The following is a 17,328-nucleotide window of genomic DNA, read 5'->3' on the forward strand; positions in this document are numbered from 1 at the left end:
TTGGTAATTTTGTATTTTACCTGATGCCCCATTTGTTATTTTTTTTTAAATGGCAGTCTAGGTTTGATTAACGCAAGGTCATAGGTCAAATCTGAAATTTCAATGGTGTATAATTCTCAGTTACTTACCTTTAGTTTCTGTGGGTCCCATATCATATTCTCTTGAGCAATAAGCTTATGCTGGCCTTGAATCTCTGTGTTAATGTGTATGAGACAGAAAGAGATCGATCTTGTAAGAAATCTAATTCTTATTGTGAACTTTCCCAGATATAAGTGGTGGTGAGGGCTGTTCGTTTGCATGTCCTCCCACAAACAGAATTTTTTTTTGTTGTTGTTGTACAGAAAAGTAAAAAATCTAGACAATCTACAATGGTAGAAAAAATTACATTATTGTATTAAGTTGTATAGTGATAAATCATCAGAATCTTTGAAATTAGAAATGTATTGTATTTTAGTAATATTTAGTATTTTAAGTAAAGTATCAATAAACATTAATAAAAACAACTATATTAATAAGAACAATTCATATTCATAAAATCTAAATCAAGTTGAGTGAAGTTTACAACATACATGGTAAAGAACTAGAAATAGATCACAAAAATGTTTGGTGAGAACTAAAAGGTGTTTGGTAAAAACTAAAATCAGAAGGGAAAAAACATCCAGGTCAGATGTTCAGATAAAGATTAAACAAAACAACGCAGTTTCTACATTGAACATATTTTACCTTCAGTGTTTTGTTGTTTAAACATTTAAACTAGATTAATGTGCACTGACTGAATCAAGTAAGCTTGTGCTTTCCAGTTTTATTACACTTAATCTAAACCTTAATCAAAAGAAACTCATTTTGGTGACATTTTTGTTGTAAATATTAAAGCTGTGGTTAAGTAACTGCAATGTATGTACAATATTAGGTATGAAACACTTATCTGTACAACTGTTTCAAACTATTATTTATTATTTTACTTCTCTATGACAATGTAAATATTTTATGCATTTTTGTATTATTTTACAAAATTGGTGCTGGATAACACTAATGATCCAAAGTTTTGTTGTTAGAAATGACATATTCTTAGCATTAGAACTGAAGGACTGAATTCTAAAATTATAAATCGAAATACAGCAAATTGTGTTCGGTCATTATATGTTTTGAAAAAAAAGTTTGAAGCAATATCTGTGCACATACTGTAAATAGTTGTGATACTTTGATTATGTCTCAGACAACGTTATAGCATCAGCTGTTTGTGCATGTGTGTTGATTTGAATGTCAGCGGGGGTACAGTGATATTTCAAAATCGACGGAGACAGCGACGTGTTTCTGGTAAAACACGACGTCGCACTCTTGAGATGACAGAGTGTGGCCACAAACCCGTGTGTGTGTTACATGTATTTGTCAGACGTGTCTTTGTGTGTGTGTGTGTGTACCTGTGTGATCGTGTGTTTCTTTTCTGTGGGGATGGGGGTTTCATTTTGACTCTGGGCAGCTTTTGACGGCAGTGAATCTGTTTTTTTGAAACTTTGAAAATGGAGCCAGATCACACAGCAGCTTATCTTATTCAACTTGTTAATCACTTGAAATGCCTTTAAAATCAGGAAACATATCTGGTAACTTTGAACCACACTTGTCTTCTTATGTGATTTGGGTTTTGTACAGGCTTGATCATCTGATTCTCTGTCTCCTTTTCCTCCCTCCTTCTCAATAAGAGAGACGAGAGAGAAAGACACAACGCCCCCTCTCGCCCTGTTGATGTGAAACTCTTCAGCGAACAATGCCCAGTCATGCCTGACTCTCGGTTTTACTGCTACAGCCTACTCACATCACTAAACTTCATTAAACCTTCTTATCTTGAACCCCCATCTTCATCGCAAACATTTCTTCATAAGCATCACCATCTCCATTATTACTATCATCATCATCATCACCAAACTCTATATTATTCTCAGCAAAAGTGTGACTTTCGATATCAAATATAGCGTTGTTTATCAAACTCTTCAAAACCTCTGCATGAAATAGTGATTCTCCCGAAAAGGAATGAGGGTGGCTGCGTTGCAATTTCAACAATCATTTTCATACCTCATCATTAATAATGGCCTACCAAAATATGTCACCTACACGTAGAGATGGTAGCCTGCAATTGCTGCAATCTTTAAAAATACAAATGCTGTCACTAATGACTTATTCTCATGTGCGTTCCAAACTGTACGACTTCTTATGTGGAACACAAAAGAAGATCATTTGAAAGAACCCCTTTAACTTTCATTGTATAAACATAAAAAGCCAAAACATGCTTTAAAATATCTTTGTGTTCAGCAGAAGAAAGAATGTTGATAGCTTTGGAACAACACGAAGATGAAGAAATGATTACTTTTTATTAAGGAATAGTTTGCCCCAAACTTTACATTTGGTCATCATTTACTCACCCTCATGTCCTTCCAAACATGTATGTTTCTTTCTTATGTGTAAGATATTTTGAAGAATGATGGTAATCGAACAGTTGTTGTGTTCAACATAAGAATCTCACACAGATATGGAACGACATGAGGGTGAGTAAAATATGACAAAATTTTAATTTTAGGGTGAACTATTCCTTTAAGGGCCATTTCTACCCAGTCATACTCTTCAAACTAGTTTTGTTGTAGTATCATAATGTATTTTGGTTGGTTAAGTGATGTTAAATAATATTTTGACTTCAATAAATCAGATATTTAGATTTTTTTGTGAACTTCTCTTAGCATGTTATATCCACAATCAATAGCTATTTCAATGAAAAACATTTCTGCTATTCTAACACTGTGTATTAATTTTACTATGCTTTTTTTATTATGATTATCAGCATGTTCTCCTTACTCAGTAAAGTACCTTCATGGACCCCTGTTTGAAGCCCCTGGAGGTGATAAAGGAGACCATGGAAATATAATAAAATTCAACATGGAACAAATAGGTTGTAGAATGGTTTTTCAGCATTTAATAGCAGTAAATAACAATCAAATACTAGATGGATAAGAAAGAGAGAGTGAAAAAAAGTAGAGGCAAGGACAGGCGCTTTGTCAAACTGAGAGCTACCTCTGAGGTCTGAGTCGGAGCAATACAGGTTTCTCTCTCTCTCTCTCTCTCTCTCTCTCTACGGTGTATGATGTTTTTTCTCACTCGTTTCCAGGATCACAATGATAAAGGCTTCAAAAGATCAGAGGAACCAAGAGAAGACTGCCGTACCGAAAGTTAACCATCACTAACGCCTCCACAGAGCCTGCATATCTTTCTCTCTGTCTATCTTACCTTAACAGTGCATCCCTCCTTCATTCACTCGTGTATACAGACGTTCATGTAACTCGCATAGTTCAACTGTCCTGCAGGCCTTGACTTCAAAACTGAGAGGTAAGTGACATCTTACTCTGTTTATGAACAAGACAACAAAAAACAGATAGTGAAGTGAGTTAGCGAGTGCTAAAACTGACTAATAGGCAGTGTTTTACATGTATGTTCATGTGTATTTCAGTTCTGCAAACAAAGTTATATAAGACACAGACATGGCTGTGCTGACACTCATCTTGTTTGTTTTTACATCTTGAATGTAAAGCAATACAGGTGCATTTTGCTTGTTTTTGGAAGATTGTGTATTGCACCAGACATTTGAAAAACAGTTTCATCTAAGCAACATGGATCTGCTTGTAGCATGAAAGATTTCATTGATGTTGAGGCCTAGTTTCGGAAAACGACTGGAGTACAGAGGACTTATTCGAAACTCAGTGTGGATTGAATGGGGTATCTTTTTGACTGTGATGTACTTATTTTTACATTTAACTGATTAACATCTTCTTTTATGAGATGAGTTTATGAGATGCGTAATTTGATCATACTTACCAGCATTTTCAACACTAATAATAGTTCGCTCCATTAGTATTTTGCAGTGGCTTCTATGACATTCTTTGCATTGCGAATGACAAAGTAGAATATTGATCATTTTCTGATAATCTGTGTCTACACGCGTCCCTGTGAATCATGAGAAACAGAATTGGATTGCGTGCAATCCTGTGAGAAAAAGCAGTTTGCAAACCTGTTCTTGGTTCTACACTCTGAATACAAAAACTCTATAATAAAACAAAGCTTCTATTTCTGGGAGTCATATTCAGAAAATATTTTGTAAGGGGTAAGGTTTTTTCTTTTTTCTTGTAGCTTCAAGGATCATTTCTGTTTTAACTTTTATGTGCAATTGTAGTTCCTTGAAGACCTGCGTCAATGATTATGGGACTGATGTTCCTAAACAACTTAGTGTGTGCAAGGTTCTTCCCTTTAACACAAACAGCAGTCAGTATTGACCTATTTTTGTTGATGGTGGACCCTGCAAATTATGAATAACTCAGGCTCTTAATCTTGTAGTGTCTGATTCTTCTGTCTTTTCCGTACATTTCATCTTTACACAACAGGGTCTAATAAGCGGACCTTTTCTGATGTTTTTTGATATTATTGCAAAGTATAATGTCATGTAGAGAAAAATTACTCCTAATTGTCATTTATGAAATTAAACTCACCTGACAGATAACGTCCTACAACCGCCTTCAGGTGCTGCAGACTAGTCCAAACGATGATGATGATTCCTGAAAATGTATATAATAAAAAATTATTCAATTATTCATTATACTTTATACTTGAAAAAAAAAGACTATTAGGATTTAACAAGAATCCTTCTACTAACAGAACTGCAATAGTTTCTGCATTGTACCTTTAACCTTTTGGGATATTTAAATGATGTCTATGCAAGAGTTCTGCATTTATTCTGTGAGGATGTTGGCATCCACCAAGGGCATATTTCCTGTATACTGATCATTGCAGCCACATTTAGCTTTAATATGCATCAGCAATACTTAAACAGTACAGTGTTAGGTCTTCTGTTATTCAGGTATTGAATGAGTGTTGGGCTTTTTGTAAGGCGCTAAGTTGATTTTAAAACTCAGATCTCCATTATTATGTACTGGGTCAAATTGAACATGAAGATGGTCACCAACAACAAATTAGCAATTTATTTGAATTTTTCTTTTTCTTTTTTTTTAATAATGGAATACGAAAAAGAAAAGGTAGAACTGGCTTTATGCAAACTGACTGATATTTTAGGTAAAACACATGAATCGCATCAGACAAATTAGTTTAAAAAATGTGTTAGCTGATTTAATCTATAGTAATTCTAACAATGTTTATATAAAAATAGTAGTCTATGGTATATCTTCATTTAGAAATAAATTGTGTTATTGTATGTAGGTTTGGATGCGAGGCTCTGGAAATCCTTAGAAGTTCATCTCTCAACAGTCGTTGCAGTTATTTAATTATGAAGATGTTTTACTATTTGACTATGAAAGGCAAGATAATCAGTCACTTGTTCATTATGAACAAAATATTTTAAAAACAACAGCAAGTCTGTATTTCATCAGATAATAACATATGATAATTTTTGCAAATTTTCTTATACATATATACACACAATTTAGAACATATTAAAAAACAGTAAGACACTCAGTTGAGAATTTGTTAAATTTGCTAATATTTCGTCGAGAGCACCGATATGAAAAAAAAACTAACTAATAAACAAACAAAACAATAATCATTATATGGATGAGACTGCTGTGACTCAGTGAGATACATACAGATGTTGTGCTGTCATTTTATATTTTATCATTCTCTCATTTGAAAACCTTTTGAACAAAACCACTCCAAAATATATTCATGTAATCATACAGAAGCATACATTCAAAAAGTTGTTTATTTAGTATCTCTTTTGTGCAACTTCTAGATTGATCTAATTTGCATATATAATATTCACTTACTGTTTTTTTTCCATTTTTACAGGTCTATCACTGATGAAATTGAATCAAAGATCGTCTCATAGACTTAATTTAAATAAGGTTCAATGGGATAATGCGTAACATTTGACTACTCATGAAAACAAATATTGGCAAAAAATCTATTTTCACGTAAATACAAAAATATAATAAATCTAAATTGCAGATTTTGCCTCTTTCAACGGACTTCAGGTCAGTTATCCACTAGCCAGTATGCGAACACTTTTATGTTTATATTTGATTTGGGTTAATATATTTTAGCATTACATTAAAGCTATTATAAAATGCCACCAGCAAAAAGTAAACAATTCCAAAACTAAAAATCTTTATTAATATTATTTAAAAGTTTTTATAATAGTATATGCTTTCAAAACTTAAAAAGATCACCGTCACAGAGCTGGGAAGACATGGACGGCCAGACATAAGTAGGCTATAAAGTCTGATACTTAACAATAAATGATTTAACAGACTATTTTATACAGTTTAACTGAAGAAGCTCACAATGCTAGCAATTCATGCTACAAGACCCAACAATAATGTGCACAAGATTAAAAGGGATTTTCATATCGCCATGTATTTCCAGCTATTCTCTTCTTTTCTATGATATGAAATTATGGCCACATGTTGTCAGTTGAAATTTTGACTACATAAATTTAGTGGAAGCTTGCTTAACACATTAGCCGTTTCTGAATTCACTGATGTTTTAAAAATGAATGAATTCTTACTCCTAAAATGCAACATCAGCACATTTCACTCATTAGAAACTACAGGTTTTGGGGGACGTAGCTCGCACCTGTAAAAAGCACATTAATTTATTTGCGTAACCTAAACTTCAGGGTTCATTCAACAAGAGTTTTAGGTTCAGCTTTCATTAGTCTCTCACTTCTTTCATTTTTCAACGCATTCGTCTGTGAACTCTCTACATGCACTTATGAACGTTGTCTCAAAGATAAGATAAATGGTTTGATAGAATGATAGGCAAAAAAAAGTCCAAACCACTCTGCTGCTTTCCCCCTCCTCTGTTCAGTCTTTCACACATATGACAGAAAACTAGAAAACAGCCTCCACACTCCTCTTTCCATCAATTATATCCTATGTTGTTTTTGTCCCTCCTTAACCCGCTCGCCCCGTTCTCCAGTATTATGTGATCACATATAGCTTTTAGGTATTCAATATTGATTTAAGAATGAACATTTCATGCAACAAAGCTTGTATTTTAAGTCCTAAATTCCCCCACTCTCTGTTCTTGATTATAAAAACTTGTACAAAGTAGATTTTTAAAGGCAAAAGCTAAAAAAGTAGGGCAGAGAGAGTGAAAAATCTACATTTCTCTGATCCAGGAATCCGTCTTCTCTCAGCGTATTGTCTTACACCTTTATTCTTTCACCCACATTATGCTAATGGTGAGGTTTGTGTAGGTGATTTCTGCAGGTACATTCATACTGTACTCACCACTGAATTAACATCAGCCTCATCAGCCAAACTGCCAAACCTACAACCTATGCGGGGGCCGTCCAGATTCACGGTTTCTCAAAGTTTAATGCTTCTGACCGAGATATGACGCACTGAAACAGAGTGGGTGGACCTGTAGTATAGACCTATCATTCAAAATAAAAATGCATGATTATGCCAAACTGCTGTCATTTAAGAATTATTTGTTAAAATGATGCAAATATGTTAGCACGAGAGAGAGAAAAGAGAGGGAAACACTATGTGTGGGTGGAAAAAGGGGTGCAGAGACAATGTATGTGGTATGGATTTTATATTGTGGGTATAAGAGGGATACACTTGCAGAAAGAGAGTGAGAGAGCGGAGGCGGGGTGTACGGAGGTTTCCCTTGTCCACTTCCTGTTCTGTCGTTGTTTCATGGTCAACTTCCCGTCACGTGACTTTGAGCAACCACAGATTCTCACTGGCGTAAACACAGTTTGTCTTTTCGCCCACACAAACACATGCACAGAAAAACACGCACATATATGCATGCACAAAATCTCAATAAAGCAATCAAGTTAATCATTTAACACACCACATAGCATTACCAAAAACACAACTGTTCACACACATACAAATACAAAAAAACACACAAACTTGTTCTTATGACCGACACACACAGACACACTGTTAACAGGAAGCTTTGCCTCTCACTCATGTCGTATGCACTTACACACACACCCACGCCTTACCTGCCAGTTTGACAACTCTTACGTTCTTTACACTCAAGTCACTTACCACAACAGATGCGAATCTCAAGATAACACTCTGAGCCGCAAGCACAATAAGCCCAAAAGGTCTCATAACGTGCCAGCATTATTGAAGACAACACACTTTCATCCTGCAGCTTTTGTTAGTTTAAAAAAAAAGTATTCTAAAGTAAGGTTAGCTTGGAATCAGCCCTTTTTGATCTACCGTCTGTCTGTTCACCATGAGTGAGACCCCCATTGGACCGAGAGAAGATGGTGATCTATGGGAGACTGTGAGTATGTGATGTGATGTAGGAGAATGGATAAAAATAGACTGAGAAGGAAAAGAGGTTAAGGAGGAGAGCAAGACAGAAGAGGGAGAGAGATATAGAAAAACAGAGCTAGAGGGAGATCCGTGACTGCTTCCTCAGGATGTGGTATTCGGTTCAGGGTTTTAAGGGAGGGGGTGACTCTATGACAACCGAAGACTTAGCTTTTGATCGGTGGCACCTGTGAAAGAAATATGTGTGAGAAAGAGTTTTCACATTTAAGTATGATAATGTGCACAAGCGAGGAAGAGATAGAGAGCGCGCCTGCTTTCACACGTGGCTGTATTTTAATTGTGTTAGCTGGAGAGAAGGGTCGCACACGGCAAACAACTCACAGGTCGACATGAACAGATAGCACACCAACAAAATCAACAGGTTATGGATAAAGAAAGCAAAGCACTGGTGAGTACTAGATAGACATTGTGAGAAAGAAGGATGAGAGAGAAAATAAAAAGTTGAACAAAGGCCGTTTGTTTTCTTTCGGTAGCTGTAGACGTTTCTCCCTTTTGTCTTTGCTGTAACTTTTCCACATTTCTGTATGAATATTTGTCTTTAAAACCAACTGTTACAGAGGAAGACAAAGACAAACCATTCAGCGGTTGGAAAAATGTCTCATTGCGTTTATTTGTGTGGTTTGGCTCACTAACGTTTGTGAGGTTGAAAGAGTTTTGATGACTTCTGATTGTCTTTGTGTGTCTTTTCAGTTTTCAGATGCGATGAGCGTCCTTTAACTTGAGGGTGCAGCCATTTGTAACAAGCCACATGGCTGACCATACATCTCCCGAGTCGCTCTCCTTCGCTCCCATGTTTCGACACCAAACAGAAGGTCAAAGGTCAAGCCACGACCTTTACCAGCAAGGTTCTATAAGTGGGCTCAGCCCGTTTGAGGTCCCGTGTGAAGCCACGGATGGCACCAGGAGTGCTCTGAATGGAATAGATCAAACGGAGAACGCTTCTTACTGGGGTAATACGTCCCCCGTGTCCTCTATGGGACTGAACAGGAACAAGGCACAAGCTGGAGCTTATGAGGCCGACTGGAGTTCTCACTGCCACCAACAAGAGGCATCAGAGAGTTATGAAATAACTGGGCGTCAGCAACAAAAACTGGATTCATTCACCGAGGCATTTTGCAGTCGTAGCGCCACCCGAATGCCGGGCGGAGAAGAGCAGAGCGGCTTTAACAGCTCTACTCCTCAGTCACATGCCCTCACTTTCCCTCTGGTTCTTAGCCCACCGCCAACGCCCCTGCCTGCTCCATCCTTTTCTCCTCCTAAACGACCTCAACACTTCTTTCCCAGCCAGATCTTGAGCCAATCACAGATACAAACTCAGACGGATGGATCGCTGCAGTTATTTCCCTCTTTACCTTCACCTTCCACTGGCAGGTTCAATCACCCCATTTGGCTCCAGCTGCAAGCTGACGACAGCGACGGCCTGGACTTAACGCAACACCTTCCACAAGATTTAAACTCCTCTCTGGTATATTCAGATCATGGAGGGGCTCATCTGAAACATATTAACTCCCTGCAGAAAGGTACGGGTAACATAACGCCATGTTTTGTGTATTAATCTGTCTTGGCATTCCGTTACCTTTAAACCTGAAGTGTGACTTTTAATAAAACAAGTGTTTTTCTTGCTTAGACTGTTCACTGCAAATGTCCCTCAACACTCCACTGCAACATCACCATCACCAGGACTGCGTGCAACAAGATCAGGGTCACGAGCCCGGGACATCCGAAGATCACATGACATGGCTTCAGGTTTGTCATTGCACATTCAGACAGATTGTTAGCCTGGTCAAGCATAATGGACTGATGTATCAATAGCTATAACGTCATAGCAGCCCATTTAATTTTAATGTTCTGTATTTTAAGCTGGTTATGCTAGCATGCAACATTCATTACACTGTATACAACCTTTTTGTTTGTTTTTTGACAGATGGGGCAATCATCTCATTCATTTGGACCTTCTCTACACCAGTCTAGTCTCCATGTGCAGGGGTCAGGGCCAGGAGAAGGCACACGATTTGGTTATGGACTAAACTTCGGTCCTGGGTCCTCAGACAAATCTCTGGGGTCCTTCACCACACAGGCAAGAGACCATTAATTTACTATATCATTTTGTACCATTGAAACGTTTGGGGTCAGTAAGATCTTCAAGACATTTTAGACAAATTAATACTTTTTTGATAAATTTAATGGATCCTTGCTGAATAAGTGACAGTAAAGATGTTTATAATGCTACAAAAAAAAAAAAATCTTTATTTTTCTTTTTAAACTTTCTATTCATCAAAGAATTCTGAACAATATTATTATGGCTTCCATGAAAAAAAATATGCAACATGCAAAGCGTGCAACATTGATAATAACAGGAACTGTTTCCTGAGAACCAAATAAGCACATTAGAATAATTTCTGAAGAAAAAAAATACATTTAAAGTATATTTAAATAGAAAACTGTTATAAATAAAACTGTAATAATATTTTACAATATTACCGTTTTTACAGTATTTCCTGATTAAATAAATACAGTGTTGGTGAGCATAAGACACGTCTTTCTAAAACATAAAAAAAAAAATACCAACCCCAAGCTTTTGAATGGTAGTAATATACAACATGTGAAATATATAGCAATTTATCAGACTACCCTGGCTGCTTTTTCTTCCAAAAGCGCCTGGCAACAAATTTAGCTATTTAAAAAAATTATTTGGCATCATTTAGCAACTTTTGATAAGTGACTCTTACTATAAAAAAAATAGCATTTTCCATCTAAATAACACAAAAAGAGGAAACCAAAGATGCCTAGTACACACATCATGTAAATTAAGTTAGCTGCTATTTGCAATTGTTCAATTTAATAATAATAATAATTTAATAGCTGAATAATTGTTCATTTACGAAACACCTTGTGAGTAGCTTGTACCTGCAACTGTTGATCAGTTAGTACACTGTAAGAAAAATATCTAGAACAATTGAAAATTTTCCAGTATTTCAATTCAAGTTTATTTGTATAGCACTTTTCACGATACAAATCATTGCAAAGCAGATTTTAATTTTCCAAGGCATTATCTGTTATCCATTTTCCATTATCCATTGTAACCCTGTAACCCCAAAACACAAAATACAATGTGTAATTTAAAATGCATGTTAAAAAAAACCTGTGAAAAATAATTACAGAAAAGTCCTTCATATTAACATAGTAGATTGTGCCTTAAATTATAATCATTCAAAAAGGTGTAAGTGTTAAATAATTCATTGTTGTGTTTAAAATTAGTTGTTTATATTTTAATATTGCATTATTCATTTATATTATTTTACGAACAAATCTAAATTAACATACAGTATATAAAATATATTTTTTGTTGAGAGTTGATGCAGTGAAACAATTTTGCATTGTGATTGCGTGATGTCATCGTGAAATGACATCACAATATCATTTAGCAACTTTTAGCAACAAATCAACCTTCCTTTAGCAACTTCCCCTGAAAATTAGTTGGCAACACTGAAGCTGTGGTTGGCTCGGGAGCATCATTTTAAGCAGAATCACTCACACGCAGCTTTATTTGCCTCATGTAGAATGTTCCCAGTTCCGTATATACTGGAGTCCCTTTCAACAGTGTGATCCAGATAAGTAGAGAGCTCATGGAGAACTGGGAAGAAACTACACCTCACTATATTCCACCTCCAATGCTGAACCCAACACGTAGTGGAACGGGACTCTTTTGCAACCTACTGTCTTCCCTAGCTGTAGAAAACAGAGCACTGTGGACAGACGAGAGGAAAGATGATGACTCACAAAGGTCAGCATTCAAATGTTTCTTTGTTTTTCTCAGTTTTGGTTGCTCATTTGTGTCATACACAAAGCATTTGTATTATTTCAGCTAATACAAATGTTTTTTTGTTTGGTTTTTTTATGAAGAGCATGTCTGAACAGCTAAAATAAATTGCTACTTATTTGACAACAATCATGTCAGGAGATAAATAATGCACAGTTTGGTGCCAAGTTTTTTCTTTTTTGATTTGGTGAGCATCTGCTTGCTTGTGTTGAATCTTCCTTATTTTAACCCTCTGGAGTTGTTCACATGGCGGTCAAAACTTCTTGTTGTTTTTTCAATTAAATGAATGTTCTATAATGTAGCTTGATAATTTTTTATTTAATATTTAATTTTTTAGAAAATGTTTGGTTCTAAATTATATTTATGGAATAGTTACGATCCACTTAATACCTGCAAACCACTTTGAGTATAGACCTGAAAATTTTATTTCCAACTTAAACTATCGTAAATCTCGAACTGGGACCTGTTTCATAAAAACAAGTTTACAAAATAAGCCAGGTTTATTTTAGTTAGTCTGACGCATTGTCAGTTGATTTGGTGAAAAAAATAAGTCAGACTAATTTAAATAAGCCTGGCTTATTTTGTAAACTTGTTTTATGAAACAGGCCCCTGGAGGACAGACTTAAGTTTGGTATCTTCTTAAAAAAGACACATGGCAGATTATTGATGAAGTTTAAGTGAAACAAAAGTTATTGAACTTTGTTATGAAAAGTGCACAAAATACCATTTTTTAAATGAAATATATATTTTCAAAACATCCTAATTTGAGGTTAATATCACAGTTAAACGAGGTCTCAGTAAGATTTTGTTTGGGTACAGTACCAAACATTTCTACCACAATTTGCTTCCCATTCATTTTCAATGACAGTGATCAATAAAAGTGTGACTATTAAACCTTTTCAGATCATGCCCATGATTTATTTTTGTGTGTGCGTGTGCATGTTCACATAGCAAGTGCCAAAATCTTTACCAAGTTTCGTACAATTCCAATAAAGTAAAAACATTTAACAATTAAAAAAAATAAACGAAATGTGAAATTTACCAAGAGGGTTAAGAAACTTGTGTCAATCTTTTCTGAGACAGATGATTTCATTAAATTTTAAAATCACATTCACACCCAAGGTGCATAAATATAGGCCCAGAGTTCCAAGCTGAGCTGCCAGATCTGATAATAGGAAGAGAGCATGAGGTGTGTCCAGAGGAACCAGTCAGGGAGGAGTTGCTATGGAAACCTTGGGCAGAGTTAGAGCAAAATGACACACTTTTACAGCACGGTAATCAAAATTAAATATTTTAAATATCATTGAACCACTCATTTGTTCTTCATTAATGAGTGTGATCTCGAACCTCAGTGGAGAATCTTCTTGATCTGAGTGCCTCCAGTGTTCTACCAGGAGGTGGCGCCAATCTGGAGCTTGCTCTTCATAGCCTGTCTCACTGCCAGGGAAACATTTTAGTAAGTGCGATATTGATTATGAATTCATGTTTGTAGATTTATGATATTTTGTGATTGCTTTTACAGTTACCTCTTCATAATGTCCTTGGTAATCATGACTTCTGATGACACAAAATAATAATTTCCTTTTCCCTGGTAACAGGCAGCGCTGGAGATGCTGTTGTTTAAAAAGTCCCCTCCATCGGAAAAATATCACTATTCTGGTAAATACTCATTTGTTGATTGTCAAAAACCTTTACAGTCAGCAGCATATAAGACTAATCCCGTTTCATTTTCCATTTAGGCATGGATATATGGAGTTTGAGTGAACAAAGACTGTTCCATAAAGCATTTGCAATTTATGGAAAAGATTTCTCCTTTATACACAAAATGGTAATGTATTGAAAATCTGCAACTCCAAACCACCAAATATCAGAGAGCCGAGTATTTACAGTTCTCATACTTTCAGGTGAGAACAAAGCAGGTGTCACAGTGTATTGAATTCTACTACAACTCCAAGAGGCTTTCAGAGAAACAAAAGAAGCAGAGGGAAAGAGAAAAAGAAAGTCTGGAGGAAGAGAGAATTGCAGCAGCCATCAGTCAAGTAAGTGACTGACTTCGATTACTGCACAAGTGTCAGTCTATACAAGCATGAGAGCTGAGACCCATGAATGGGTGTGTAATGGTTTTTATAATATAGGCTGATTTTTAATTAACTTAATACAAATGTGAATGATATTCAATTGCTTTTAACGGATATAGTTTGCTCAACCTAATAACACACACAAAAAAGCACTGCACATTGAACACAATTTTTAAATTAACCTTTATATTTAATGATATTTAATTTTTAAATTGATTTAATAGATTACACTTGGTTCGTAAAATGTCATACATGTTTTTGAGTTTTACTTGGATCAGCAGGTGACTCCAGCCTGTGGATTTCGAGCTCTTAGAAGAAAAACAATAATTGTGAAATCGGTTCAATTGATATTTTTGAAAAGTTTTGTTTCTCCCCTAACCAGATGTGTAAAGTATTGGAGTAAATGGAACTAATTACTGTACTTGAGTATCTTTTCGGATACTTTGTAGTTTTACTGAGTATCAAAGATATTAGCAACGTTTACGCTCTACTTCAATACATTTGAGTGAGTATCTGTACTCTTTACTCTACACTTGAAATGAGTGTTGCCGTTACACATTACATTTTGCATGGCACTTAGCTTTTCTGCAGCAATTTATTTCTGCTATAAAAGATGTTATATCGTCAACTACAAGGCACTGACAGTACTATATCTTGTGTGTTTTGCCCTTACTCACTCAAACTTGTCAACAAGGCTACTTCACGTGAATGTGAGCTCCTTAGCAAGTAGTTGTGAATCACAGGTGTTTTATATGACTGCAGCTGGCAATGAGGCTGAAACCAGCACATGAAGACTGACTTTTTAATTTCATTTTTATTTATTGCAGTTGAGGTGTTCGGTTTTAGAAAATAAATGTGATTGCTCTCCTCACAAATCAATTCCTTCTTGTTTGTTACATGTTCTCTGTGCCTTATGTCGCTTCCTGTAGTGTTTGTAGTCAGTTTGTATCTTATCTTGTTCAGCTTGTTAGCCTCCTGTACACACACCTGGTGTTTCTTTAGTTCTTTGAGAGTTGTTGAATGTAATGGTTGTCTGTTTGCCTGCCATTCTGTTCTTTGTTCCCTGTGGTTTTTGGCTTATTGTTTGTTCTAGTTTTTCCATGAAATGCCTGTACATAGATTCTTGCCTCTGCCCGTTTCCCCGGCTTCTCCACAACGTTACAGTTTTTGACTGGCATGTCTCTTTGGCTAGTGCATCTTTGAGCCTATATTTAGTAAATACTTAAAGTATCTGATTTTAACAGTACTTAAAGACTTTTACTCAAGTCGTTTTGGAATCGGTGACTTGTAACTCGTAGTGGAGTAATTTTCACTGTAAGGTATCTGTACTTTTACTCAAGTATGGTTTTCCAGTATTCTTTAAATCTCTGCCCCTAACTAAGGTTTACAGAAAAATGCATTATGTACAACGCATACAAATAGCCAAGGTCATGTAGTGGGCTACTTAGTAATATTGTACTCCCCAAGCAGTCCAAAACTTGAGAATGTTTTATATGCGTCAAAAACGCAAGAGCATATTTTTTAGCATGGCCTGCCCTGTCAGGTGCGTCGACAGGTGTTTGCCGTTTGAGAAATATTTTCACAGTGCAGGACTTACATTTTACAGTCATATCCTCTTCTGTAATTGTGAGAAATTCATGCAAGTAACTCATTTTAAAACACGGAGAAAAGGCTCACACCAGCAGTACGCAAGCCTACGGTAACGCTGCATGAACGCACATACGCGTCAAACAGGAGTACTCTATTAGAAACATGCTATTATGGTCAGCGGAGAAAACGCTTGTTTTAGCAGAACATTCTTACCAGTTACAAAAGTATAATGGCCTACAGCCTATGATTTGCATATTTCCCACGGGACAGCGTAATCATTTTTCAATACTTAGTTGCAGCCCTTTTTAGCAATTGTTACGAAACGTGGCATTTTCTCATCCACAGGTTCCTCCAGCCCCAAAGGTGTTGATTGACCAAGCCAGTATTGACCGACTGATTCATACCCCACCACTTCCCACAAGCTTTCCCTGTAAACAGTGTGGAAAGTAAGTATAGGCAAATTTTGCCTGTGTTAGTGCTTACGTTTGAAAGCCATGGTCTTTGTTTTTATAGCAAACAAATGCTTGTTTTGGACATTGGCATCTAGCCTTCCCTTTGACCTTACAAATTGTCCTTTCAGGATGTTCTATAAAATCAAAAGTAGAAATGCTCACATGAAGATCCATCGGCAGCAGCAAGAGGACTGGAGGGAAAAGCTACAGCTACACCCAAACCAGCACCACAACCTTAACCTGAACAGAGCACTGACTCATCCAAACCAGCAAATCCTAACCCAGACCCACCATCAGAATCACATCCTGACCCAAAGCCTGATTCAGAACTTGGTCCAGTCACAGACCCAGTTGGCTTTTCTTCAAAGCACAAAGACTCAGAGTATATGCCCAACCAGCAGTACAAGCTGTATGGCTCCCACCCAGAATCCACAGATTGTGCCCAAAGCACCTCCCTTGACACTCCACACTGTACCTCAGCAGACATGGGGCTCCCTGCACAGTGTAGACACAGGAGGCTTGTTCTATAACAGAGGCTCCATGGTAAATGGGCTCCATTTGAGCATACAGGACAGCATCAGTAAATCATGGCCTGATACCCAGTAACGGACTTGTACAGTTTAAAACATTACCATTTAAGTGTTTTAAGAGATTTCTCATTCAAGAACCCAGTGTGGAGAAAAGCAGTGCTTGAAAAAGTATTTAAATTTTACACAGCACAAGACAAACGCTTAAGATTAGAGTTTAATAAAAAGCAATCTAAAAGCCATTAGGACCTGGGGAAAAACAAATAGTATAAAATTATCCATTTCAGCTTAAACTTCAGTTGCTGGTTGCAAATAAAGATTAACTTGGTTATACAAGTTTATACTTCATTTAAAAATCACTCAGCTTATTCTGAGGATATAAAGTACTGTAAAAACAAATTGCCATGACTTGTAAACAGATGAAAAAGATAAATAAAGTACCACCTAATGACCACTGGGCATATTTGTCTAGGGGCTCGCTCCACTGGCCAACTCGTGCATAGTCAGCTG

General features: G+C 36.4%; 1 protein-coding gene across 2 annotated transcripts; it reads left to right on the forward strand.

The window, feature by feature from the left end:
* Positions 1-3,142: 3,142 nt before the first annotated feature.
* LOC306862822 (uncharacterized protein) lies at positions 3,143-17,301 on the forward strand. 2 transcript variants are annotated; one of them, XM_079405836.1, is made up of 12 exons: positions 3,143-3,372; positions 9,042-9,871; positions 9,979-10,097; positions 10,276-10,428; positions 11,912-12,135; positions 13,294-13,445; positions 13,524-13,627; positions 13,770-13,830; positions 13,911-13,999; positions 14,076-14,210; positions 16,185-16,285; positions 16,420-17,276. In XM_079405836.1, exons 2-12 carry the CDS (start codon positions 9,100-9,102, stop codon positions 16,895-16,897), a joined length of 2,388 nt encoding a protein of 795 aa, XP_079261962.1. In that variant the 5' UTR covers positions 3,143-3,372; positions 9,042-9,099; the 3' UTR covers positions 16,898-17,276. The 2 variants fall into 2 exon arrangements, with proteins under 2 accessions (XP_079261962.1, XP_079261961.1); XM_079405835.1 differs by lacking the exon at positions 3,143-3,372 and adding an exon at positions 8,448-8,739 and having other exon boundaries at positions 16,420-17,301.
* Positions 17,302-17,328: the final 27 nt, after the last annotated feature.

This window comes from Barbus barbus, assembly GCF_936440315.1.
Source record: "Barbus barbus genome assembly, chromosome: 1".
Lineage (NCBI taxonomy): Eukaryota > Metazoa > Chordata > Actinopteri > Cypriniformes > Cyprinidae > Barbus > Barbus barbus.